This window comes from Marmota flaviventris, chromosome 11 (genome assembly GCF_047511675.1).
Source record: "Marmota flaviventris isolate mMarFla1 chromosome 11, mMarFla1.hap1, whole genome shotgun sequence".
Classification (NCBI taxonomy): Eukaryota; Metazoa; Chordata; class Mammalia; order Rodentia; family Sciuridae; genus Marmota; species Marmota flaviventris.
In genome coordinates this window covers 44,887,182-44,914,296 of record NC_092508.1, presented here as the reverse complement: position 1 = coordinate 44,914,296, position 27,115 = coordinate 44,887,182, and the positions used below count along the sequence as shown (strand labels likewise).

The window sequence follows — 27,115 nt, the reverse complement described above, 5'->3', positions numbered from 1 at the left end:
ATGACTATAGTTAATAACAATATATGTTGTTATTAGAAAATAGATCTAAAGTGTTCTCAACACACATACACACAAAAAAACATTACGTATATAAGGTCAATACATACATTAAATAGCTTCAGTTAGCTATTCCACAATATATACATATCTTATAACATACAATAAACTTCTACAACTTTTGTTAATCTTAGAAATTAAAAAAGGAGCCGAAAGGAGTCGGCGGCACAAAATGGCGGCGGCGGCGGCGGCGGCCGGAGCTCCGGGGTCGGCGGTCCCCGGGACGGCGGCCGGCACCCCGAGCTCGGGGGGCGCCGCCCCCGGGTCGCAGGGAGTGCTGATCGGGGACAGGCTGTACTCTGGCGTGCTCATCACCTTGGAGAACTGCCTGCTGCCAGACGACAAGCTCCGCTTCACGCCGTCCATGTCGAGCGGCCTCGACACCGACACGGAGACCGGTCTCCGCGTGGTGGGCTGCGAGCTCATCCAGGCGGCCGGCATCCTGCTCCGCCTGCCGCAGGTGGCCATGGCTACGGGACAGGTGCTGTTCCAGCGGTTCTTTTACACCAAGTCCTTCGTGAAGCATTCCATGGAGCATGTGTCTATGGCCTGTGTGCACCTGGCCTCCAAAATAGAAGAGGCTCCCAGACGAATTAGGGACGTCATCAATGTGTTTCATCGCCTTCGACACCTGAGAGAAAAAAAGAAGCCTGTGCCTCTTCTTTTGGATCAAGATTATGTCAACTTGAAGAACCAGATCATAAAGGCAGAAAGGCGAGTCCTCAAGGAGCTGGGCTTCTGTGTCCACGTGAAGCACCCTCACAAGATAATCGTTATGTACCTTCAGGTGTTAGAGTGTGAGCGTAACCAACACCTGGTCCAGACCGCATGGGTAGCCTCTGAGGGTAAGTGACTAAGACTTCTCCTCTGCTGTCCAAGCGCTTTGGTGCAGGGACAGCGGCCGTCTCCAGCCAACCCAGTGCAGGCTCTCCACCGAAGGCTGGCTCTAGACTGGTGGTATGCGTACGATAGTATAGTCATGGCCGACTGCTGCTTGTGGTTCTCTGACGATTGTGCTTCTTGTTGATCCTGTCGTGCTTTGGTAATTGTATCGATTAGAGTTGGTAATGTCTTGACTTGGGCTTTGTCCCCTTAAAACTGCTGTACCTGTACAATAAAGATGCAGTACCTTTCTCTAAATCATCTGTGGGAAGCTGTAAGAGCTGAAATGACAATTGGCCGATGGGAATTGAGGCTGTTGGTGTGGGACTGTACCATTACTTCTCCAGGCCCTGATGTTGCTCTTTGCAGCAGCTCAGCTGGGCTCCCTTCAGTAAAGGTGTGCATCTTTAAATTACTCCTTGGACTCTTTACAAAAATGTTGTAAATTATTTCAAATATAGCAATAAGTTTATATGTTTTGAGGGTTTCATTTGTTTTTAGAACTTAAAAGTTAATGGAATAATGTTATTTATTGTTTGAATACTGAAATTTGTTATTAGAAACAAAATGTTTTGCCAACATCTGGGCTGTTTACCCACAATGGCTCTTGGACCAGTGGCTACACTGCCACCACACTGCCTTCCCTATTGAACACTGGAGCCAGCTCCTCCAGACCAGCCGCCTCTTGTAGGCATCTGTGGAATTTATTGTTTAGCATCTGAATGGGTTTGGATGTTACCTACTCTGGGTTTATTTAGGGGAAAGATATCGGGTGGTATCCCTCAAGTCTCCTGCCTGTGGTGCACCTGTGCCATTATCTGAGCATGTTGGGCAGTGAATGTATGACCTCTTCAACTGTTTTCTCATGGAATTACTTGTTTCTGCAATATTAATAAAACCAGTATTTGGTTTGATTTTAGTCTATAAGTTTTTGAGAAATATACCTAAAGGAAAACATTAAAAATATAGTCAGTTTTATGCAAAGTTTTGTATTTTTATATTTTCTAAAGTATGATAAAGTTTTAAGAATGTACTTACTGTGTTGAAACTTTAAGTATTTTTTAGTATTTTGTTGCTGCTGTCTGATTTTATGAATGTTCATTTTAAGACTCCTTGTTGAAATGGGACAGTTTGGAAACGTTCTTTGGTAAGCCCGAGAAGAGGACTCCCTCGGGCATTGGCCTCCTGCATGACGTTCCCATACACCTGAACTGCACCAAGGGCCTTTCCCTTATGCAAGTGGACTCCTTCGTGGAAGCTATGGCTCGGTTATCTGGAGAAGGACCAGGCCGCAAGCACTCTCCGCAGAAAAGGAACACAGGACAGCTTGTCTCAGCTGCGAGGCTTCGTGCTCAGCCTGTTCATTTGAGTTTGCATGTTTCTCTGCACTATGGATTTTGAGCATTTAGATTTCTTTAATCAAATACATTTTAACCACTAAAAAAAAAAAAAAAAAAAAAAAAAGAAATTAAAAAAGGAAAAATTCACACAACTTAAAAACATACACAATAACTGTAGACACTTTTTATTCATTAATTTTATAAATTAACTTTTAAAAAATAGACATTAAAATATACATTATATACAAAATACTATTTTGTGTATCATTTATTTAAAGTCATGTACATTTGCAAAGCAAAGCTAAGACTTATGTTTTGGTGTAATTATTCCCAGGAAAAATACATGACCAAAAATAAGCATTTTAAAATATGTCTATAATAGGACTCATTTTTTTTACCAGTTTTAATGTAACATCGTAATCAAGTTATAATGCTAAAGAAATAAAAAATGCTAAAGAAATTGATTTTGTAATTGATAAATTAGAAATAGTTTCAAAAATAAATATTATTGGTCTTTTAACCAAATATTGGGAAATAATATACACCATATTTTAATTTTAAAATAGTGTACAGTCAATCCTCAATCTTCCATGTCTACAGTCTCTGCATCAACAATTCATCAACTGTATGTAGATAAAAAATATTTCCAAAAAATTGCACCTTACTGAACATGTATAGACTGCTTTATAGTCATTATTCTCTAAACAATTCAGTGTAACAATGATTTACATAGCATCCCCATTCATTGTAATTAATATAGAGAAGAGTTAAATATATTCAAATCCTAAATTATATACTTTAGGTTATGTACAAATACTATATCATACACATAGGTTACACACAAACACTGTGCCATTTTACGTAAGGAACCTAAGCATCCAAGGATTCTTGGTATTCATGGTGAATCCTGAAATGAATCCCCTGCAAATACTAAGGGGAGATTGCATAATGCTGATGCAGTAATACGGATGTATATTCTTTAAAATTGGAAATGTTGGGGTGGGAACTGGGGTTCAGTGGAAGAGAGCTTACCTAGCAATTGAAAGGACCTCATTCCATTCCAGCCCTGAATGATGATGATGATGAGGAGGAGGAGGAGGAGGAGGAGGAAGGTTGAATATTTTTTTAAAAATTAAACAAGAGAATTGAGAGAAGTGAGCATATTCTACATATATTTAAGGGATGAAAGTCTAGAAAATATTTGTCAAAACATTTTGATTTTTACACACCTTGAGTACAGATTGGCTCTTTTTAAAAAGGTTTTAAAAAAATCCAATTGTGCTGGTAGATAGCTTTACATTCATTCAAGAGAACAAATTGAAAGGTTTAGATTTCATTGTTGATTAAAGGAGAAAGAAGTTTGAATGCTGATTCACATGCTTGTGATTTGTATGAGTCCATGATATTTACTGAATAGGAAGTAATTGTAAGCTAAGGGAATCAAAGTTTGATTTGGATTTGTTGAGTCTAAAGTGATTTTAAGGCCGCCAATTGTACTATCAAATGGGCATTTAGATATTTGTGTCCAAAGAAGAGATTTGGACAAGATAGATTTTTTATTCCATCTTAGAGATAGTAATTGAAACTATTTATAGAGATAAGAAGATTCAAAATGAGAGAAGAGAGTACAGAAATAGAAGAAAGCTATGACAGAGCTTGAGTGACTACATTTAAAATGCAGGAAAAAATAAAATAACAAAAAAATGCACGAAAGGTGTGACTTGACAAAGCAGACTGAAAAGGAATCATCTGAAGGAAAAATCAGAACAGTATAGCACCATGGTAGTCAAAGGATCCAGGAGCACTTGCTGAGATGGGCAAATGCCTAGTAATGCAGAAGGCTGCTGCAACAGTCAAGCAGGATGAAGACAAAATACAATGAGTTTGCAATGTGAAAATAAAAAGAGTAAGAGCAGTTTGAGGTAGAGGTTTGGGGAAAGTAACCACATTGAAGAGTAAATTCACCATACATACTAAAAAGAACCAATACATGTAGATAACTCTGTCAAGAAGTTTTCCTATTGGAGGGTTTACTGAAAGGAAAAGCAAGATAGAAATACTTTTGAAGATTTTTGTTCACATGCACACACACACACACACACACACACACACACACATATCATTTGATATAGGTCCCCTAAATATCTTTTAAAAGGATATTTGTTAGTCATAACAAATAAATGAAAGATATTAAGCCATAAGATAAGGGAAAATATCTCTACGTTTTAGAAAGGACCCATTATTGAATTAAGAAGTCCAATGTACAAACTCATAAACAATGACTTTGTTCTAGGTTCTAAAGTACAGAGCTTCCTCCTTGAATATTTTAGTAAATTAAAAAAATGTTTCAATTTTTCCTATGCTGTTGTTCTTTTGTGTTGATAATTATAACACAGTATGTCACATTAGGATACATTCAATCAAAATTTTCAGAACATTTAATAAATGCAGTTAAGAAATCTCATTTTAAAAATATCAGTGACTCTCATCTAAATCTCATGAATGATTCTATAAATCTCAATAAACATTTTGATTTTTACACACCTTGGGTACAGATTGGCTCTTTTTAAAATGGTTTTAAAAAATTCAATTGTGCTGGTAGATAGCTTTACATTCATTCAAGAGAACAAATTGAAAGGTTTAGATTTCATTGCTGATTTCTGATCAAAACTCTATAATCTTAATTACTTCCTAGCAGGAAAAAGAAAACCAGATTTTCTCATTTTGCTACACCTGTTATTTGAACTATTCACTGATTTCTACAATTGCTTAAAAATAAAAAAAAATCAATAAAATTGTGAAACATTTTAATTTTATCTGTTTTACTCTTATACTTAAAATTAATTATTTCATCTGGCATTTTTCCCCACAATTTATTATGGTATTTGACTAATTTTCATGTAAATTTAATCATGTATAAATTCTTTTAGAGGAGGGTTACTCTCATTTCAGAAGTACTTCTGATATGACAGACAATGTAGTTGTTAACCACACTCTCAAACTAATTTGGATATTATGACTCACTATAATGGCATGGTCGTTTTTCTTCATTATAGATTGGATTTTTTATCTAGAGAGACATTTTTTCTCATTCTGTATTATTGAATTTTTTGTGGGTGTTTTTTATGTGGACAATTAAGTTTCTTGGTTTAAAAAGAGTTTGCTGTATTCTATACTGGTTTGTTCAGATTCTTGGATTGTACTGAAAATTTATTAATTTAGTATCATTAGTATATCTTCCATGTAAATCTATTTGAACATTTGGGGATTTACTTTTATAAAAATGAAGAGTCCACGTCTAAAAACTGTGCATCATTTTTATTACATGATCATAATGAACACCCCAGAATTCAATCATTTTAATCAATGGACAATTATAGGGCCTATGAAATGAATTTTTGAATTTCTTTACACAGTAAACGAGTCTATTCCAAACCAAGAAACTGCCCTAAGTGATCAGATTTATGGTAAACAAATCTGCTATATTCTATCTGGCCATATCCCACTGGCTTATAATGACGACAAATATTGAACAGGAGACAATAGCTTAACACTATCTACATGAGTTGGTAATTTACTTTGGGGTGAGAAAAAAATCTACTTAGGAAAATGGTCCATGATTAATATTTATTTTAGGCAAACATTTATCTTAGAGCTAAGCTGAAATTGTAGAAACCACTGTCAGTATCTCACTCTTACACTTTGATGTTGACTATTCTGCTGCATGCCAATAACAGCTTTCAAAAAACCTGAGGGCTATATCTGATCAGAGCTTGCTTACACCATACAGGAGTCAGAACAGAAATGATTTGGGATTAATGCCCTTTGGAAACATTTCTTAGCCAATGAGTTATATGAATTATTGTGTAATTATCCCAGTGAACTCTTCCCTCAGTTGGGATAAGTGTGAGGTATTATACTCTGTTTCCTAGAATTTCCCAGCAGACTAGGCTAAGTAGTAACTTGTTCGATAATGCACACACTATGGTTGGAATTTATATGATGAAATCCTAACCCACAAACTGATGGTATCAGGAGGTGGGACATTTGAGAGGCAATGAGACCAGGAGAATGGAGGCTTCATGACGGAGATTAGTAAACTTACAAAAGAGACCTCAGAAAATTGTATATTCCCTTTTGTTGTGAGGAGATAGCCATCAGAAATATCATCCTCACCACACACCAAATTTGCCAGTGCCTTAATCTTGGACTTACCATCCTCAAGAATGTAAAAAACAAATATCATGGTTTATAAGCAACTTAGTTTATGCCATTTTGTTATGGCAGCCCAAAGGGACTAAGACAACATCCTATTGCCTGCATTCAGTGCCTCACTCCCTTACCAGTGTTTCCTGGAACCAACATTCAAATAACTTCTTGTACTCAAAACCTTGACTCTAGGTCTGCTGCTGGGAAACATGGCAGTAAACAAAGGTAGTTTAATTATTTTCTCCTCTCAATTATAAAACTGTATTTATATTAGCTCATTTCAATTGGCTTTCTGAAAACATGTGTGCTTCTACATAATGAGACAGAAACTGTCACATATTTACTTTAACTCTAATTTTTAGAGAAAAAACACATACTACCTTTTAGAGATTTCAGAAATTTTATAGTATTACTAATAATCTACGATTCTTGTACTTCTCCTCATGTGTCAATGCAGTTAAGAATAAATTTAGCTAATCATTCATCATACCTATTCTTTTTATTGATTCATTCCATAGGTATGCTGTTAATCATTTTAAGGTCATTCTGCTAATTTTAACATATGTTTATTGGTCTGTTTCTGATGATTGCTTTTTAATCTTAGCCACAGGTCAATTTTGCTGTTTTTTCATTTGTCTAGTTATTCTATACTCTATATTAGACACCACTGATTATAAAATGTAGAGTCTTTTCCTTGTGTTATCTTCCTCTGAGGAGTGTTGAGTTTTGGTCTAGCAGCAAATAAATTAGTTTTGCCCTGAGTCTAAATGTGAATTCCATAGTACTAAATGTAGTTTTATTCTTAAGGAATAGTCCTTCATACATATCAGTGAAAATCCTCAAGTTTTTTTTCTGAGACCCTATAATTTTTTTTAGTTGTTCTTTTTAGTTATACATGAAGTAGAATGTATTTTGGGATATACATCTTCCGGTTGTACATGATGTGGAATTACAATGGTCGTGTATTCATATGTAAACGTAGGAAAGTAATGTCTGGTTCATTCTACTGTCTTTCCTATTCCCATTCCCCCACTTCCCTTCATTCCCCTTTGTCTAATTCAGAGTACTTCTGTTCTTCCCTTCCCTACCCCTGCTTATAGTAAGTTAGCATCTGCATATCAGAGACAAAATTCAGCCTTTGGTTTTCTGGTATTGTCTTATTTCACTTACTATCATAGTCTTCAGTTCCATTAATTTACTGGCAAATGCCATAATTTCATTTCCCTTTAAAGCTGAGTAATATTCCATTGTGTACATATACTACTTTTTCTTTATTCATTCATCTGTTGAAGGGAACCTGGGCTGGTTCCATAGTTTAGGTATTGTGAATTAAGCTTCTGTGAATATTGATGTGGCCACATCACTATAGTATGCTGATTTTAAGTCTATTGGGTAAATATCAAGGAGTAGGATAATTGGGCCAAGTTTCCTGAGGAATATTCATTCTGCTTTCCAAAGTGGTTGCACCAATTTGCAGTCCCAGCAGCAATGCTTATAAGTGTATCTTTTTACCTACATCTTTCCCAACATTCATTGTTACTTTTATTCATGACAATTGCCATTCTAACTGGAGTGAGATGAAATCTCAGTGTAGTTTTAATTTGTATTTCTCTAACTGCAAGAGATGTTGAACATTTTTTCATGTATTTGTGGCCAACTGTGTTTCTTCTGGGAAGTGTCTGTTCAGGTCCTTTGCCCATTTATTGATTGGGTTATTTGATTTCTTGGTATTAAGATTTTTAAGTTCTATTTAGTTAGTTAGTTAGTTCTAATTACTTATACATGACTGCAATATGCATTTCAACTCATACACAAATGGAGCATACTTCTCATTTCTCTGGCCCTTTACGATGCAGAGTAAAACCATTTGTGCAATCATACATGCATATAGGCTAATAATGACCATCTCATTCCATCATCTTTCCCACATCCAAAACCCCTCCTCTCCTCTCACTCTCTTCTGCCCAATACAGAGTTCCTCCATTCTTCCCTAGACCCCCAACCATTATGGAGCACCATTCACATATCAGAGAAATTTTGGCCTTTGTTTTCAGGGATTGGCTTGTTTCACTTAGCATGATATTCTCCTCTGCAAATAGCATAATTTCATTCTTCTTTAATGCTGAGTAATATATACCACAGTTTCTTTATCCATTCATCTGCTGAAGGACACCTAAGTTGGTTCCATAGTTCAGCTATTGCGAATTGAGCTGCTATAAACACTGATGTAGCTGCATCACTGTAATATGCTGATTTTAAGTCCTTAGGGTATAAATCTAAGAGTGGGATAACTGGGTTAAATGGTAGTTCTATTCCAAGTTTTCTGAGGAATCTCCATACTGCTTTCCACAGTGGTTGCACCAATTTGCAGTTCCAACAGCAATGTATGTGTGCACCTTTTCCCCCACATCCTTGTCAACACTTATTGTTGCTTATATTTTTGTTAATTGCCATTCTGACTATAGTAAGATGAAATCTTAGAATAATTTTCACTTGTATTACTCTAATTGCTAGAGATGTTGAAGATTTTTTTTTTTTTTTTTTTTTTTTTTTTGTATATTTGTTGACCAACTGTATTTCTTCTTCTGGGAAGTGTCTGTTCAGTTTCTTTTCCCATTTATTTGTTTTTTGAATTTAAGTTTTTTTGAGTTTTTTTATATTTCCTGGAGATTAATGCTCTGAGATGCAGGTGGCAAAGATTTTCTCCCATTCTGTAGGCTCTCTCTTTACATTCTTGATTGTTTCCTTTGCTGTGAAGAAGCTTTACAGTGTGATACCATCCCATTTGTTGATTCTTGATTTTACTTCTTGTGCTTTAGGAGTCTTGTTAAGGAAGTCATTTCCTAAGCTGATATGATGGAGATTTGGGCCTACTTTTTCTTCCTTTGGGTGCAGAGTCTCTGGTCTAATGGCTAGGTCTTTGATCCACTTCAAATTGAACTTTGTACAGGGTGAAAGATAAGGGTTAAATTTCATTTTATTACAGATGGAGTTCCATTTTTTCCAAGCACCATTTTTTGAAGGGGCTATCTTTTCTCCAATATATGTTTTTGGCACATTTCTCTAGTATGAGATAACCATATTTACATGGGCTTTTCTTGGTGCCTTCTATTCTGTACCATCAGACTACATTTCTGTTTTGGTGCCAATACCATGATGATTTTGGTACTATAGCTGTATAGTATAGTTTATGTCTGATATTGTGATGCCTCCTGATTCACTTTTCTTGCTAAGGATTGCTTTGGCTATTCTGGGTCTCTTATTTTTCCAGATAAATTTCATGACTGTTTTTCTATTTCTATGAAGAAAGACATTAGAATTTTAATAGGATTGCATTAAATCTATATAGCTCTTTTGGTAGTGTGGCCATATTGACAATATTAATTCTGACTATCAAAGAACATGAGAGATCTTTTCATCTTCTAAAGTCTTCTTCAATTTCTTTCTTTGGAGTTCTGCAGTTTTCATTGTAGATGTAATTCACCTCTTTTGTTAGATTGATTCCCAATTTTTTTGAGGTTTTTGCAAATGTGATATGTTTCCTAATTTTTCTTTCAGTTGATTCATCACTGATGTATAGGAATGCAATTGATTTATAAGTGTTAATTTCATATTCTGCTACTTTGCTAAACTCATTTGTTAGCTCTAGAAGTTTTCTGGTAGTGTTTTTTTTTTTATTATTCTAAATATAGAATCATGTCATCAGTAAATAGGGATACTTTGAGTTCTTATTTTTCTATTTTGTACCCCTGTAATTTCTTTCCTCTATCTAATTGCTCTGGCTAGAGTTTCCAGGACTATATATCATAGAAATGGTGAAAGGGGGCATCCCTGTATTGTTCCAGTTTTTAGAGGGAATGTTTTCAATTTTTCTCCATTTAGAACAAGGTTGGCCTTGGGTTTAGCATGTATAGCTTTTACAATGTATGTTCTTACTAACCTCAGTTTTTCTAGTGATTTGAACATGATGGATACTGTATTTTGTCAACTGCTATTTCTGTATCTTTTGAGATAACCATGTGCTTCTTGCCTTTAAGTCTACTGATGTGATAAATTACATTTATTGATTTCTATATGTTGATCCAACCTTGCATCCCTGGGATGAACCCCACTTGATTGTGGTACATTATCTTCTTAATATATTTTTATGGGATTTACAATTTTGTTAAGAATTTTTGCATCTATTATTCATCAGAGATATTGGTCTGAAGTTCTCTTTCTTTGATATGTCTATGTCTGGTTTGGGTATCAAACAGATAATAGCTTCATAGAATGTGTTTGGAAAGGTTCCCTCTTTTTCTATTTCATGGAATAATGTGAGGAGTATTGATGTTAATTCTTCTTTGGAGGCCTGGTGGAATTCAGCTGAAAATCCATCTGGTCCTGGGCTTTTCTTAGTTGGCAGCCTTTTGATGGCATCTTCAATTTGATTGCTTGAAATTGACCTGTTTAAATTTTCTATGTCCTCCTGATTTAGTCTGGGTAGGTCATATGTCTCTAGAAATTTGTTGATGTCTTCAAGACTTTGTATTTTATTAAAGTATAAAATTTCCAAATATTTTCTGATTATATTCTTATTTCAATTTATGTGCATTGTGATAATTATTTTTCATTGCAAATTTTAGTAGAGTTTTCTCTCTCTTTCTCTTCACTAGCTTGGCTAAGGGTTTATCAATTTTATTTATTATTTCAAAGAACCAAATTTTGTCTTGTCAATTATTTGAACTTTTTCTTTTGTTTCAATTTTATTGATCTCAGCTTTGATTTTTAATTATTTCCTGTGTTCTACTGCTTTTGAGGGCCTGTAATTTAATAAGACTGGATATCCTGTGAGGCAGTTGTTGAAATAGCTTTTGAAATATCTAAAGAGTTCTTTCAACCCTCCAGATGTTAATTTCTCCGTGGGCTACTTGATGAGATGCCCACATATGTGCAATTCAAAGTCAGCCAAATATTTGAAGGAAGTAGTATAAAAGGGAAATTTTTATAGATTTTAAAAGTTCTCCTTGTGGCTCCCTGAATTCTTAGTTTCTGTCAGGCGATTGGGCAGCCTGCATCTTCTGCCTCTTCAAGATGATAAGACTGTGATTTTCTGATATTTTTGAAATGCCCTGAGTAGAAAAGCCATATAAACAGGGATCTCAATCATAGTGGTTCTCACCATTCACAAATATTCTCCAGTTTTGTCTGCTTTTGATTGATTTCTAGTGATTCAAATATTTTAAAAAATATTTTTTCCAAAGTTTGAAATCACTATCAATAAAAGAATTAGTCCAAAGCAAGCTTCTTTACCATTAGTCGAAACCAGGCTTCATCCCTGAAATCTTTTTTTACTCATTTCTAATTTGATTGCATTATGGTCAAAATAGTCTTATGATATTAAATCTGTCATTGAGTTTCTTTTTACTCTAGGTAAGTACAATTGTTGGGCATGTTTTCTCTCTAGGTGTGGGTACTTCATACTTTACAAAGAGGTTTTGTTTAATTGCTGTGTTTTTCTGTAAAATTTCCTGAACACTTTGTCTAAAATAGTCTAAGTAAGTTTTTTTGTCAAAAGTGTCCACCAGTAGTACTTTTTCAAATTTCTTCACCACATTCTGTTAATACTATGCATTTTGAAAAGTCAAAATACTTAGACATCAAACTTTATAATTTCTTAGCTAATTGTTCCTATGTTGATAAATAATGACATTATTTTTATTCATAATTATTTAATTTGTATAATATCAACAAAGATAACTCAGGTTTCTTATCATTTGTGTATTCTAGAAAGTATTTTTTAAGCACTTCATTTTTTTCTCTATTTGTGATTCAATATATTTAAGTGGTTGTCTTATGAACAGAATACATCTGAATTTTCTTAGCAGCTTTTAACCCGATCTGAAAATCTCTGCTTTAAATAGTTCAGGTAAATTTGTTTATATTTATTTTGATTAATTTTATATTTAGAATTATTTCTATTATCTTCTGTTTTTAACTGCTATTTTCTTTTCTTTGTTCACCCTTTACTGTCTTGGACACTTGGATTAATCAGATTTATCAGATAATTTTTATTCTCTCTTTGTCACCTCTACTATTTTTTGCTGTACACTTTATATCTAGTTCATTAACTGTTACTCTAAAAGATATTAAACTACAAGTTCAACTTAAGAAAAAATTGAACACCTTTATGCACCTCTATAATATACATGAATCATAAAACATGTGACTCTCTACTCTTCTCCACTCTTTTATCTACTATTATATCCTGAAGAACAACTTATTTTAAACTCTATAATATCTAGCCACTTTTACATAATCAATTCTTTATTTGGGTTAACCCTATATTTTCACCAACATTTGCTTTCATTCGCCTTGTGCACTCTATTTCACCTGAGCCTGGGGTTGCATCTTCTCATTAGTACTTTTTGTTGTTGTTGTTGTTGTTTTACATTAAAAGCCCTAGAGAGCAAAATTTTAGACCTGTGTGTAAGCTCTTGCTTTAGTCAGCTTTTTCACTACTGTGACTAAAAGACGTGACAAGAACAATTTTAGAGGAGGAAAAGTTTAATTGGGAACTCACAGTTTCAGAGTTTATTTGGAAACTCACAGTTTATTTGGAAACTCACAGTTTATTGGGAACTTCACAGTTCCATTCAAGAACAGCCAGGTCCATCCCTCAGGGCTCAAGGTGAGGCAGAACATCATGGCAGAAGAATGTGGTAGAGGGAAGCAGCTCACATGATTGTCAGCAAACAGAGAGAACCCCCACTCATCAGATACAAAATATATACCCCAATGACTCACCCCTAGGAACATCACCTCCAGTCACCTCCTACCCACCCCTCTCCCAGTTAATCCCATCAAGTGATTGACTTACTGGTTGGATTAAGGCTCTCATGGCTCGATTATTTCTCCTTTAAAACTTTTTGTATTGTCTCACACATTAACTTTTGGGGGACACCTCACATCCAAACCATAATAGCTGTTTCTAGACCCATTTATCAAGAGCACTACTTTTTAAAAAAATTTTTTTAATAGTTGTGACATAACCAGCTCCCCTGCTCATTAGGATCCAAGGACATGGTTCTTATCCTTACATAAATGTTAAATTCTCAAGACCAAAAGCTTTGTAAGTTTCAATGCCTCAGCTTCTATTTAAAACCCTGTCTTCTATTTTTCTCAAATTCTAGTACTTTCAGATTACTTTTTATTCTATGTAAAATACAGTGTTTTTAGAATGGTGGTTGTTAGAGACCTGGTTGACTAGGATAGGCAGAGTGATGGGGAAAAGTTAATCAATGGGTACTAAGTTTCAGTTAAATACAAACAAGAAATACTGATGTGACATTGTACCATAAGGTGATTATAAATGATAAGATATTCTGAACATTTCAAAAAGGTACAAGAAAGAATGTTTTTTAAATTTCAATATAAAGAAATTGTTATGCTTTAGATGTAGTGTCCTCCAAAAGCTCATGTGTGAGAAAATGTAAGAAGGTTTGGAGGAGAAATTATTGTGTTATAGCCCTAACATAATCACTTATAATCCCTTGAGGGATCAACTGAGTGGTTACTGAAGGCAGGTGGGATGTGGCTGGAGGAAGTGGTTTATTTGGGGCATGTCTATTGGTCATATATTTTGCATCTGGAGAGTGCTGGAGAGTGGAGCGTCTCTCTCTCTCTCTCTCTCTCTCTCTCTCTCTCTCTCTCTCTCTCTCCCCCCCCCCTTTCTGATCATAGTGTGAGCTGCTTTCCTCTGTCATACTCTTCTGCCATGATATTTAGTCTCACCTTGAGCCCTGAGGAATGGAGTCTGCTGTCTATGCATTGAGACCTCTGAAACCATGAGCCCCAAAATAAACTTTTCCTCCTCTACAGTTGTTCTGGTTGGGTCCTTTTAGTCATATCTGCGAAAAATCTGACTAAAACATAAATGATGAATATTTGAGGAGAAAAATGTTTAACTTCATTTAAACATTTTCAATGTAAGCCAGACATGTTGACACAAGCCTGAAATTCCAGCTATTTGGAAGGCCAATGCAGGAGGATCATAAATTCAAGACCAGCCTTGACAATTTAGCAAAACCCTATCTCAAAAATAAAAAATAAAAGAGGTTGGGGAGGTAGAGCACACCTGATTCAATCCCCAGCACACACACCCCCACAAACACACACAGATACACACATGAATTATGTAATGTATATGTTTATTGAAATGTTACATGGTGCCCCACTAATATGTAAAAAATTATATTTGTAGGTTTTAGGTAGAAATAATTTTTTAAATTTTGTGTTTTATATTATTTTAATATTTCATCTGAAGTATTTTTCTTATATTCTGAAGCCCTATATTAGTTCAGTCCACTGTGTTCTTCTGCAGGTCTCAACAAATAATCTTAATGAATTTCTTCATGCTACAGCTCCAAGAAAATAACAAGATTTAAGAGATTTGACTTCAATGTGTCAAATACTACTTCTGAAAGATATGACTGCTTTAGTGATTAGAAGAATGCATGCTAATTCACAAATAAATTATACTAAAATATAATGCATCCATGGTCTCCAAATTACATTTAATATATTAATATGACATGGAAACTTGGATGGATCTAAACAGAGGATGAATTAAGAGAGCACATACTACTAGCAGAAAAAGTGACAGGGTGGAAAACTTTCTGATATGAGAACAAAATAAGGCAGGAACACTGAGAATGATGTTATAATAATCCCAGTGAGAAATTTGGAACACGATCTTGGCAGCAAAGATTGACAAGAAACTTCTCATCCTAGAGATATCATATAGGAGGAAACAATATCAGTATTTGGCAAAAGTTAAAAGAATTTGCAGCTAGAAAACCATCTCTTCAAAACATCCTTGGCAAAATATTACAGGAAGAGGAAATGGAAAATAAGAAAGAAAACCAACAGTGGGAGATAGGACAGTAAAGGGGGGTGGAATAATCAAAGAGGAAAACAAACCATGCTTAGTAACAGAACTAAACAAATATGGCTGGAAGAACAACCCATATCTCAATAATAACCCTAAATGTTAATGGCTTAAACTCACCAATTAAGAGACACAGGCTAGTAGAATGGATCACAAAACAAGACCCAACAATATGCTGCCTACAGGAGACGCATTTGATAGGAAAAGACATACATAGGCTGAAGGTGAAAGGTTGGGAAAAATCATATCACTCATATGGACTTCGGAAACAGGCAGGAGTGTCCATACTCATATCAAATAAAATAGATTTCAAGCCAAAGTTAATCAAAAGGGATAAAGAGGGACACTACATACTGCTTAAGGGAACCATACACCAACAAGACATAACAATCATAAATATATATGCCCCAAACAATGGTGCAGCTATGTTCATCAAACAAACTCTTCTCAAGTTCAAGAGTCTAATAGACCACCATACAATAATCATGGGAGACTTCAACACACCTCTCTCGCCACTGGACAGATCTTCCAAACAAAAGTTGAATAAGGAAACTGTAGAACTCAATAACACAATTAATAACCTAGACTTAATTGACATATATAGAATATACCACCCAACATCAAGCAGTTACACTTTTTTCTCAGCAGCACATGGATCCTTCTCAAAAATTGATCATATATTATGTCACAGGGAAACTCTTAGACAATATAAAGGAGTAGAGATAATACCATGCATCTTATCTGATCATAATGGAATGAAACTGAAAAACAACGATAAAAGAAGGAAGGAAAAAGCATACATCACTTGGAGAATGAACAATAGGTTACTGAAAGATCAATGGGTTATAGAAGACATGAAGGAGGAAATTAAAAAATTCTTAGAGATAAATGAAAACACAGACACAACATATCGGAATCTATGGGACACATTGAAAGCAGTTCTAAGAGGAAAATTCATTGCTTGGAGTTCATTCCTTAAAAAAAGAAAAAAACAACAAATAAATGATCTCATACTACATCTCAAAATCCTTGAAAAAGAAGAGCAAAACAACAGCAAAAGAAGTAGAAGGCAAGAAATAATTAAAATCAGAGCTGAAATTAATGAAATCAAAATAAAAGAAACAATTGAAAAAATTGACAAAACTAAAAGTTGGTTCTTTGAAAAATAAACAAAATCGACAGACCCTTAGCCATGCTAGCGAAGAGAAGAAGAGAGAGAACTCAAATTACTAGCATACGGGATTAAAAAGGCAATATCACAACAGACACTTCAGAAATACAGAAGATAATCAAAAATTATTTTGAATCCTTATACTCCAATAAATTAGAAGATAGTGAAGGCATAGATAAATTTCTTAAGTCATATGATCTGCCCAGATTGAGTCAGGAGGATATAGACAACCTAAACAGACCAATATCAATTGAGGAAATAGAAGAAACCATCAAAAGACTACCAACTAAGAAAAGCCCAGGACCGGATGGGTATACAGCAGAGTTTTACAAAACCTTTAAAGAGGAACTAATACCAATACTTTTCAAGCTACTTCAGGAAATAGAAAAAGAGGGAGAACTTCCATATTCATTCTACGAGGCCAACATCACCCTGATACCTAAACCAGACAAAGACACTTCAAAGAAAGAAAACTACAGACCAATATCTCTAATGAACCTAGATGAAAAAATCCTCAATAAAATTCTGGCGAATCGGATACAAAAACATATCAAAAAAATTGTGCACCATGATCAAGTAGGATTCATCCCTGGGATGCAAGGCTGGTTCAATATACGGAAATCAATAAATGTTATTCACCACATCAATAGACTTAAAAATAAGAACCATATGATCATCTCGATAGACGCGGAAAAAGCATTCGAGAAAGTACAGCATCCCTTTATGTTCAAAACTCTAGAAAAACTAGGGATAACAGGAACATACCTCAATATTGTAAAAGCAATCTATGCTAAGCCTCAGGCTAACATCATTCTGAATGAAGAAAAACTGAAGGCATTCCCTCTAAAATCTGGAACAAGACAGGGATGCCCTCTCTCTCCACTTCTGTTCAACATAGTTCTCGAAACACTGGCCAGAGCAATTAGACAGACGAAAGAAATTAAAGGCATAAAAATAGGAAAAGAAGAACTTAAATTATCACTATTTGCAGGTGACATGATTCTATACCTAGCAGACCCAAAAGGGTCTACAAAGAAACCATTAGAGCTAATAAATGAATTCAGCAAAGTGGCAGGATATAAAATCAACACGCATAAATCAAAGGCATTCCTGTATATCAGCGACAAATCCTCTGAAATAGAAAAGAGGACAACCACTCCATTCACAATATCTTCAAAAAAAATAAAATACTTGGGAATCAACCTAACAAAACAGGTGATAGACTTATACAATGAAAACTACAGAACCCTAAAGAGAGAAATAGAAAAAGATCTTAGAAGATGGAAAAATATACCTTGTTCATGGATAGGCAGAACTAACATCATCAAAATGGCGATATTACCAAAAGTTCTCTATAGGTTTAATGCAATGCCAATCAAAATCCCAACAGCATTTCTTGTAGAAATAGAGAAAACAATCATGAAATTCATATGGAAAAATAAAAGACCCAGAATAGCAAAAACAATGCTAAGCAGGAAGTGTGAATCAGGCGGTATAGCGATACCAGACTTCAAACTATACTACAGAGCAATAGTAACAAAAACAGCATGGTACTGGTACCAAAACAGGCGGGTGGACCAATGGTACAGAATAGAGGACACAGAAACCAATCCACAAAACTACAACTATCTTATATTTGATAAAGGGGCTAAAAGCATGCAATGGAGGAAGGATAGCATCTTCAACAAATGGTGCTGGGAAAACTGGAAATCCATATGCAACAAAATGAAACGGAATCCCTTTCTCTCGCCATGCACGAAAGTTAATTCAAAATGGATCAAGGAGCTTGATATCAAATCAGAGACATGCCGTCTGATAGAAGAAAAAGTTGGCTACGATCTACATACTGTGGGGTTGGGCTCCAAATTCCTCAATAGGACACCCATAGCACAAAAGTTAATAACTAGAATCAACAAATGGGACTTACTCAAACTAAAAAGTTTTTTCTCAGCAAAAGAAACAATAAGAGAGGTAAATAGGGAGCCTACATCCTGGGAACAAATCTTTACTCCTCACACTTCAGATAGAGCCCTAATATCCAGAGTATACAAAGAACTCAAAAAATTAGACAATAAGATAACAAACAACCCAATCAACAAATGGGCCAAGGACCTGAACAGACACTTCTCAGAGGAGGACATACAGTCAATCAACAAGTACATGAAAAAATGCTCACCATCTCTAGCAGTCAGAGAAATGCAAATCAAAACCACCCTAAGATACCATCTCACTCCAGTTAGATTGGCAGCCATTATGAAGTCAAACAACAACAAGTGCTGGCGAGGATGTGGGGAAAAGGGTACACTTGTACATTGCTGGTGGGACTGCAAATTGGTGCAGCCAATTTGGAAAGCAGTATGGAGATTTCTTGGAAAGCTGGGAATGGAGCCACCATTTGACCCAGCTATTCCCCTTCTTGGTCTATTCCCTAAAGACCTAAAAAGAGCATGCTACAGGGACACTGCTACATCGATGTTCATAGCAGCACAATTCACAATAGCAAGACTGTGGAACCAACCTAGATGCCCTTCAATAGACGAATGGATAAAAAAAATATGGCATTTATACACAATGGAGTATTACTCTGCATTAAAAAATGACAAAATCATAGAATTTGCAGGGAAATGGATGGCATTAGAGCAGATTATGCTAAGTGAAGCTAGCCAATCCCTAAAAAACAAATGCCAAATGTCTTTTTTGATATAAGGAGAGTAACTAAGAACAGAGTAGGGACGAAGAGCATGAGAAGAAGATTAACATTAAACAGGGATGAGAGGTGGGAGGGAAAGGGAGAGAGAAGGGAAATTGCATGGACATGGAAGGAGACCCTCAGGTTTATACAAAAGTACATACAAGAGGAAGTGAGGGGAAAGGGTAAAATAATACAAGGGGGAGAAATGAATGACAGTAGAGGGGGTAGAGAGAGAAGAGGGGAGGGGAGGGAAGGGGAGGGGGGATAGTAGAGGATATGAAAGGCAGCAGAACACAACAGACACTAGTATGGCAATATGTAAATCAATAGATGTGTAACTGATGTGATTCTGCAATCTGTATATGGGGTAAAAATGGGAGTTCATAACCCACTTGAATCAAAGTGTGAAATATGATATATCAAGAACTATGTAATGTTTTGAACAACCAACAATAAAAAATTTAAAAAAAAAAGAATCAGAAAGAGTTACAATAATTCCTTTAATAAATAATAAAGAGAGACTACATCATACAAGGAATAAAAACTAGCGAAAATTTTATGAGCTGAATCTAAAAAGAATGACTTAAAACTCTAGCAAATTATATTGCATAGTACAAAAATTATGATGATTAAAATAATCAATTCTTTTCAGTTACAATGCTTTGGGCTGAAAGCAACAGAAACTGTGCTTAGTTAGCTTAAATGTTAAGGAAATCATTGTTGTTTCTCACATTAGGAAATCTAGAGATTCAATGGACCTCAGGATAGGACCTCACTGGATCTCTGGACTCAATGATACACAGGTGATTATTTTAGTGGCTGGACTTTGTCACCAAAGACAGGGTTTTTTCAATTTTCCACTCTTCTACCCTTATTTTTAGCTTTATTCTGTAGCTGTTACACTACTGGTTATCATCTCCACTTTCAAAAAGCAGAGAAAAAAAGAGAGAACCTCTCTTTTCCCTCTCTATCAGAACCTCTCCTATAGTATAAGATTTAAGGAAACATTTCCCAAGAGAATCTAAGCAGTCCTTCTCAGCTTTCTCAGCTTGTATTAAAGGCAATATTTAACTTGTGCTATGAAAAGACCACCTTTTTGAGCTTGGACAAGGATCATCTAAGATTAAATATTCTCAGTATTCCTTACCCAAGACAGAGCCTTAATCCCTTGAGTGGGAATTTGCAGAAGAAGCCCTCCTACCTCTCAGCTACAGTCATCAGGCTGGTCTAATGTTTTGTTTTGTTTTATTTTGTGTTATATTGTTTTGTTTTGTTGGTACTGAAGATTTTAACCCAGGGGTACTCTACCAAAAAGCTATATCCCCAGCCCTTATTTATTTTTATTTGAGACAAGGTCTTGCTAAGTTACCCAGTCTAGCCTCAAACTTGCAATCCGCCTGACTCAGCCTCTCAAGTCTCTGAGAATTACAGGTATGCACCACTATGTCCAGCTCTTTGGCTATAATGACCAAACTCAGCAACCTGTAGCTGGGATCAGGATGATAAATACAAATGTTGGACTCACTTTTGATTCCTTCTCTGTCATTAGTTTCTATCCATTCTTCCTTCAAGTTAACTTCTTTCGGTTCACATTTCTATTCATACCCATATCTCCATCTTTGCCCATACATCAAAACAATTCACTTAGCATATTCATTCTGTGCTAGACATCTGAGTACCTCATGTGCATTCTTGTTTAACATTCACTCAACTATTTGAGGTACATAGTGTCATATTCATTTTAGAGATGCAGAAATAGTACAGAGAGCTTAAGTATTATTCTTAAAGTCATAAAGCTTGCATAATGATTAAGGGTTAAAATCAGCAACTATACCCACTTGAAACTACTATTTTTGAAAAATAATACCATAGAATTTCACAGTTGGATTAAGTTTATTAAATTATAATGGACAAAAGTATAAAGGTAAATTACAAACATTCTCAAAAACAGATTTGAAGTAATTATTTTGCTGAACTAATTTGCTTTTAATTTCCAATGTTTTTGCAAGAACAACAAAACTCAAACCTTTTGATAGCTTATGATTAGCTTTTTCCATAGCAAAACACATAGATTATCTGAAATATATGTTTTTTATCCTAGATTTTTGTTTTAGGATATAGTTGTAAGGTAAGGTAAAAAGATGTTTTTTATTTGATCTGAAAGTTTTTCGAAGCCCTTTTAAAAACTATATTCTTGATTTCGAATGATGTTTTTATTTCATCCTAATGCTTTTAAAATGATGGTAATTTCCAGAGGAAAAAAACATATTTCAGTATGATTTGATAGCATAAGATGATTCTGAGAGACCAAATATATGAAAAATGCCTCAAAAACATCTGAGAAACAGCTGTACTTATAACATAAAATGTGAATTCCTTCAGTGATGATATAAAATGTCATTATTTAAAAAACAGGTGTCTGGGGCTCTCTGAGCAGCTCATTTCTCACAGAGGCTGCATGCTTTACCATCTGTACTACTTTGGAATAATTATGCAAACTGGCATCTCACAGATGTGTCCATTTCAAAAACTGATTCATAGTGGTTCACTCACATATCTTACAACGTGTTATCTGATGAAAAGATATCAAGAGGTGGGCTGAGGATGTGGCTCCATGCTACAGTGTTTGCCTGCATCATGTGTGAGGCCCTGGGTTCAATACCCAGCACCGAAAAAGAAAAAGAAAAAAAAAAGGAGAAAGAAAGAAAATCATAATTCTGTTCATATTATGTAAGATTTACGTTTACATGTTTTTACCTAACAGTCTAACTCATATAAAAACCACAACCACAAAAAAAGTCCATCATCATTTATTGTAACTAAATACACAAAAGTCTTGAAATTATTACTTTTTCCAGAAGCTAAAGCAGAGATAGCTCTCAGTATACATTTCTCCCATTATTTCTCCACTCCATTTGCCAAACCAATGAAATAACATTTTCTCAATATGAACACCACTCTAATTTCAAACTGTTGGAACATAAACATGATATCATATATTTTTTCAATCACTGCTTTTAATAATGCTTTGTCAAATCTTTTTACCATCTCTTAATGTCACATTTAGTAGATTTCATAACTTCCTAATCACTTTTGCTTATTAAAATTCAGACCAATATAAAGTTTCAATTTCAAACTCAATCTAAATCTCATCAGCTTAAGCATAAGGACAAACCTAGCTTAAGCATATGGACAGACCTAGACTGATGGAGTGGGGAGTAGAGGGATGTCTGGGTTTTTATTGTTTTTCTCCCTTTGCACCCTTTCTCTTCATGGCCTAATCCCTTTGGCATATTGTGGATAGGATAATGGGGAGAAGGGGGGACTAGTGCTTCTTTATTTAACTGATTGCTATCAGTTATTTAACTGTGTTTTCTCTGCTTCTCCTGCTTGACACTGTAGTCCTGTGGTTGGCAGCCATCCAAATTCTGAATCTCTTGATCCTAAAAATGCTGAAGAGTTCACTTATAGCACAGTTCTCTGCTAAAGGTAGATGAGGTTCCATGTCAACCTCATTCTCCAAACCCAACTCCCTCCCCCCAGGCAGTACATCTACTCTTCCTTTATTCTGGGACCTCCTTACTCAACAAGAAGCTCTGCAGGGTGGGCAAGCAGTATAAATTATGCTTACCTTCCAGAATATATTTCTGATCTCATCTTTGACCCACCAGATGGTAGGAGTGTAGGTTCTTTCATTCTGCCAACATCTCTCATTAAGTTCTCCTTTGTTGAAATAGGCCGAGAGACATGCATTTGCAATATTATATTAAAGGTGGTAGGGAGGTGGCTGAAGCAGAAAGGCTGGTTCTAGCACTTACTAACACTGAGGGAAAACATTGACAATTCTCTGGAGCAATTCCATTCACAGGTATTGGTAGAAAATATGAAAAAAGGGGAAAAAATATTCTATGCTTAGGGCAACAAGAAAGAAGGAAGGAAGAAACTGTATGCAAACTCTTCAACTGTTCCTGGAAAAAGAAATTCCCAAAGAATAAGGAAGAAAAGAAAAGTAAATAAGTCCCTAGGAAGTCATAGCAAAAGTTGGGTAAAGTCCTGCATATTGAACATATCTGAGAAGAAAAATGGTAAGTTAATGAAAAGAGTTCAGAATGGTTCCCGAACATCCAGTGTTATTCCATAGTGAAATAAGACTGAATGGAGTGGGAAGTGGAGAGATGTCTTAGGTTTGTATTGTCAGACATGTTGGGGTTTTCATTCTGAGGCTGCTCCAATGAACAGAAAGGTAGCTTTAAGAAAGTCAGATATTCTCCCTAATGAATGGTTCTGTAAGCTCTCTCTTCACATTATTTGTTTCCTTTGCTATGAAAAATCTTTTTAGTTTGATTTCATCTCATTTATTGATTCTTGATTTTACTTCTTCCACTTTAGAGTCTTGTTAAGGAAGTCAGTTCCTAAGCTAACATGGTAAAGATTTGGTCCTACATTTTCTTCTATTAGGTGCAGAGTTTCTGTTCTAGTGACAAAGTCTTTAATCCACTTTGAGTTGATTTTTGTGCAGAGAGATTGAATTTCAATTCACTACATATGAATTTCCAGTTTTCTCAGCACCGTTTGTTAAAGAGGCTATCTTTTCTCCAATGTATGTTTTTGGCACCTTTGTCTAGTATGAGATGACTGTATTATGTAAATTTGTCTCTCTGTTTTCTATTCTGTACCATTGGTCTCTGTATCTGTTTGGGTAGTGCCAATAACATAACATTTTTGTTTAGCTCTGTATTATTTTAAGGTCAGGTATTGTGAGCCTCCAGCTTCATTTTTCTTGCTAAGGAAAATGAATTCTGAGTCTCCTATTTTTCCAAATGATTTTCATGATTGCTTTTTCTATTTCTATGAAGAATGTCACTGGGATTTCAATAGTAATTGCATTAAATCTATATAAGACTTTTGGTAGTACAACCATTTTGACAATGTTAATTCTGCCTCTCCAAGAACATGAGAGATCTTTCCATCTTCTAAGGTCTTCTTCAATTTCTTTCTTTAGTGTTGCATAGTTTTCATTGTAGAGGTCTTTCACTTCTTTGGTTAGATTGATTCCAAAATGTTTATTTAAGGCTATTGTGAATGGGATAGTTTTCCTAATTTCTCTTTCAGTGGATTCATCACTGAGGTATAGAAATGTGTTTGATTTATGGGAGTTAATTTTATCCTGCTACTTTGGTGAATTTATTTATTAGTTCTAGAACATTCTATGCTGGTGGAATTTTTTGGATCTTCATGTCATCAGCAAGTAGTGATAATTTGAGTTTTTCTTTTCCTATTCATATCTATTTAATTTCTTTCTTTTGTCCAATTGCTATACCTAGAGTTTCAAGAACAATGTTGAATAAAAGTGAAGATGGAGGGCATCCTTGTCTTGTTCTAGTTCTTAGAGTGAATGCTTTTAATTTTTTCCATTTGCTACAAACATCTCAAATACAGCATTAATCTCCAAGATATATAAAGGACTCAAAACACTTAACACCAAAAACTTAAATAATCCAATCAATAAAAGAATATACAATCAATCAACAAATATATGAAGAAATGTTCAACATTTCTTCATATATTTGTTGTAATGTAATTGTAATCTAGCAATTACAGAAATGCAAATCAAAACTACTCTAAGATTTCATCTCACTCCAGTCAGAATGGCAGCTATTAAGAATACAAACAACAATAAATGTTGGCGAAGATGTGGGAAAAAGGCACACTCATACATTGCTAGTGGGGCCGCAAATTTGGTACAGCCAATTTGGAAAGCAGTATGGAGATTCCTTGGAACATTAGGAATGGAACTACCATATGACCCAGCTATCCCACTCCTCAGACTATATCCAAAGGATTTAAAAACAGCATACTACAGGAATGCAGCCACATCAATGTTTATACCAATAAAATTCACAATAGCTAAACTGTGGAAACAACCTAGATGCCCTTCAGTAGATGAATGGATAAAGAAAATGTGGCATGTATACACAATGGAATATTATTCAGCATTAAAAGAGAATAAAATCATGGCATTTGCAGGTAAATGGATGGATTTGGAGAATATAATGCTAAGTGAAGTTAGCCAATCCCAAAAAAACAACTGCTGAATGTTTTCTCTGATTTAAGGATGCTGATTCATAAGGTGGGGGGCGGGGGCATGGGAGGATTAGATGAACTCTAGATAATACAAAGGAGAAAAGGGGAAGGAGGGGAAGGGAGGGGGTATGGAGATAAGAAAGATGGTGGAATGTGATGGTCATCATTACCCTAATTACATGTATAAAGACACAAAGGATGGGACTCTACACACAGGATGGGACTCTACTTTGTATACAACCAAAGATATGAACAATTGTGGTCTTTATGTGTAATATGAATTGTAATGCATCCTGATGTCACATATAACAAATTAAAATTAGAAAAAATAAAATATTCATTTTATGTGTCTATTTCACTAGAAAACTAAGACGTACATACATGGACAAGGAATTTCTCGAGAACAGATTTGTGCTAATATTGGTCTATATCTAAATCATATAAAAATAGATCAAAACACAAATAAAATTTTGCCTCCATACATCATGGAACATTTGCTGTGATCTGATTCAAATTGAAGTGTATCATACTATCTCTTGTAATTGAGAAGACTATTTTATTTGAACAAATTTTGGTACTAAATTCCTCATTTGATCTGATCATTATATGTTGAATATCCCATTTCTTCATTTCCTAAATTTAAAGTTCACTGAAAATCCACTTTAATTTTTATTATTAGTTTCTATTAGCCAAATTAAGATATTTTAAGAAGCATGTGATTCTTCTAACTATTACATGTTGAAATTTCCCAGAGGTTTCTACATAAATCACATAGTTCTGAGATACAAACTTTTACCGTGACATCTCCCTAATATTGTATCCTAGTATTTAGGATTTGAAAACTTCTGTGCAATTGAGGGGCTTTTATTTTAGTATAATGGCAAAACTCACAAAGATAACATAAAATTTGAAATGTGGGGAAAAGATAAAGATCAGGAAAATACTAACAACAAAAAGTCATAAAAAATTTTGTCATTAGAATCCAAAATAAAAATTAGAATAATTAGGAATAATATTTCATATTGACTCTAGAAATAAAAAATTGCTGGCCATCTTCTATTGCCAACTGAATCCATCTGTGACTCCAAAATGGTACATGAAGTAGCCATGATGACAAAAAGGGAGGTTATACATGGGCCTCCCACTTACCAAGGTTGCTGCTATGGTTTTAATATTTGTGTTCTCTCTAATTCGTGTTGAAAATTACTCCCCAATGCAACAGTATTATGAGGTGAGGGGCTTTAGGAGGTGATTAGAATATTAGGACTGCTCCCTTGTAAATGGAATTGAGACCTATATAATAACAGGCTTGGGCTGCTCTGTGGAGTAAAACTAAGAAAGCAGACAGGCATTTTTCTCAGCAAGTGAGGTACTGGGAACCTTCAGTGACACTTTAAGTCCACAGAATAGAAACTCTACTGTCTCAAATCCATACTGTTAGATGGGTAGACACACAAAGAACATGAAAAACCAAGTGAACAAATCATCCCAAACAAACCAAGATACTCCAATAACAGGATCCATCAACACCACAGTGGAAGAAATGTCAGAGAAGGAGTTTAGAATGTAGATAATTAAACTGATCTGCAAAGTAAAGGATGGTATAAGAAATAAAATACAGGAAGTGAAAATTAACTTCAATAAAGAGGCAGAGAGTCTGAAAAGAAACCTAGCCGAAATCCTCAAAATGAAGTAAACAATAAACCAAATTAAAAATTCATCACCAACAGTCTAGACCAGTTGGAAAATAG

General features: G+C 35.0%; 1 protein-coding gene across 1 annotated transcript; it reads left to right on the top strand.

Moving 5' to 3' along the window:
* The first annotated feature begins 223 nt into the window (after positions 1-223).
* LOC139707643 (cyclin-L2-like) lies at positions 224-2,381 on the top strand. The gene is made up of 2 exons (XM_071618995.1): positions 224-902; positions 2,048-2,381. The coding sequence occupies exons 1-2, from the start codon at positions 230-232 to the stop codon at positions 2,338-2,340; spliced, it is 966 nt and encodes a 321-aa protein (XP_071475096.1). The 5' UTR covers positions 224-229; the 3' UTR covers positions 2,341-2,381.
* Positions 2,382-27,115: the final 24,734 nt, after the last annotated feature.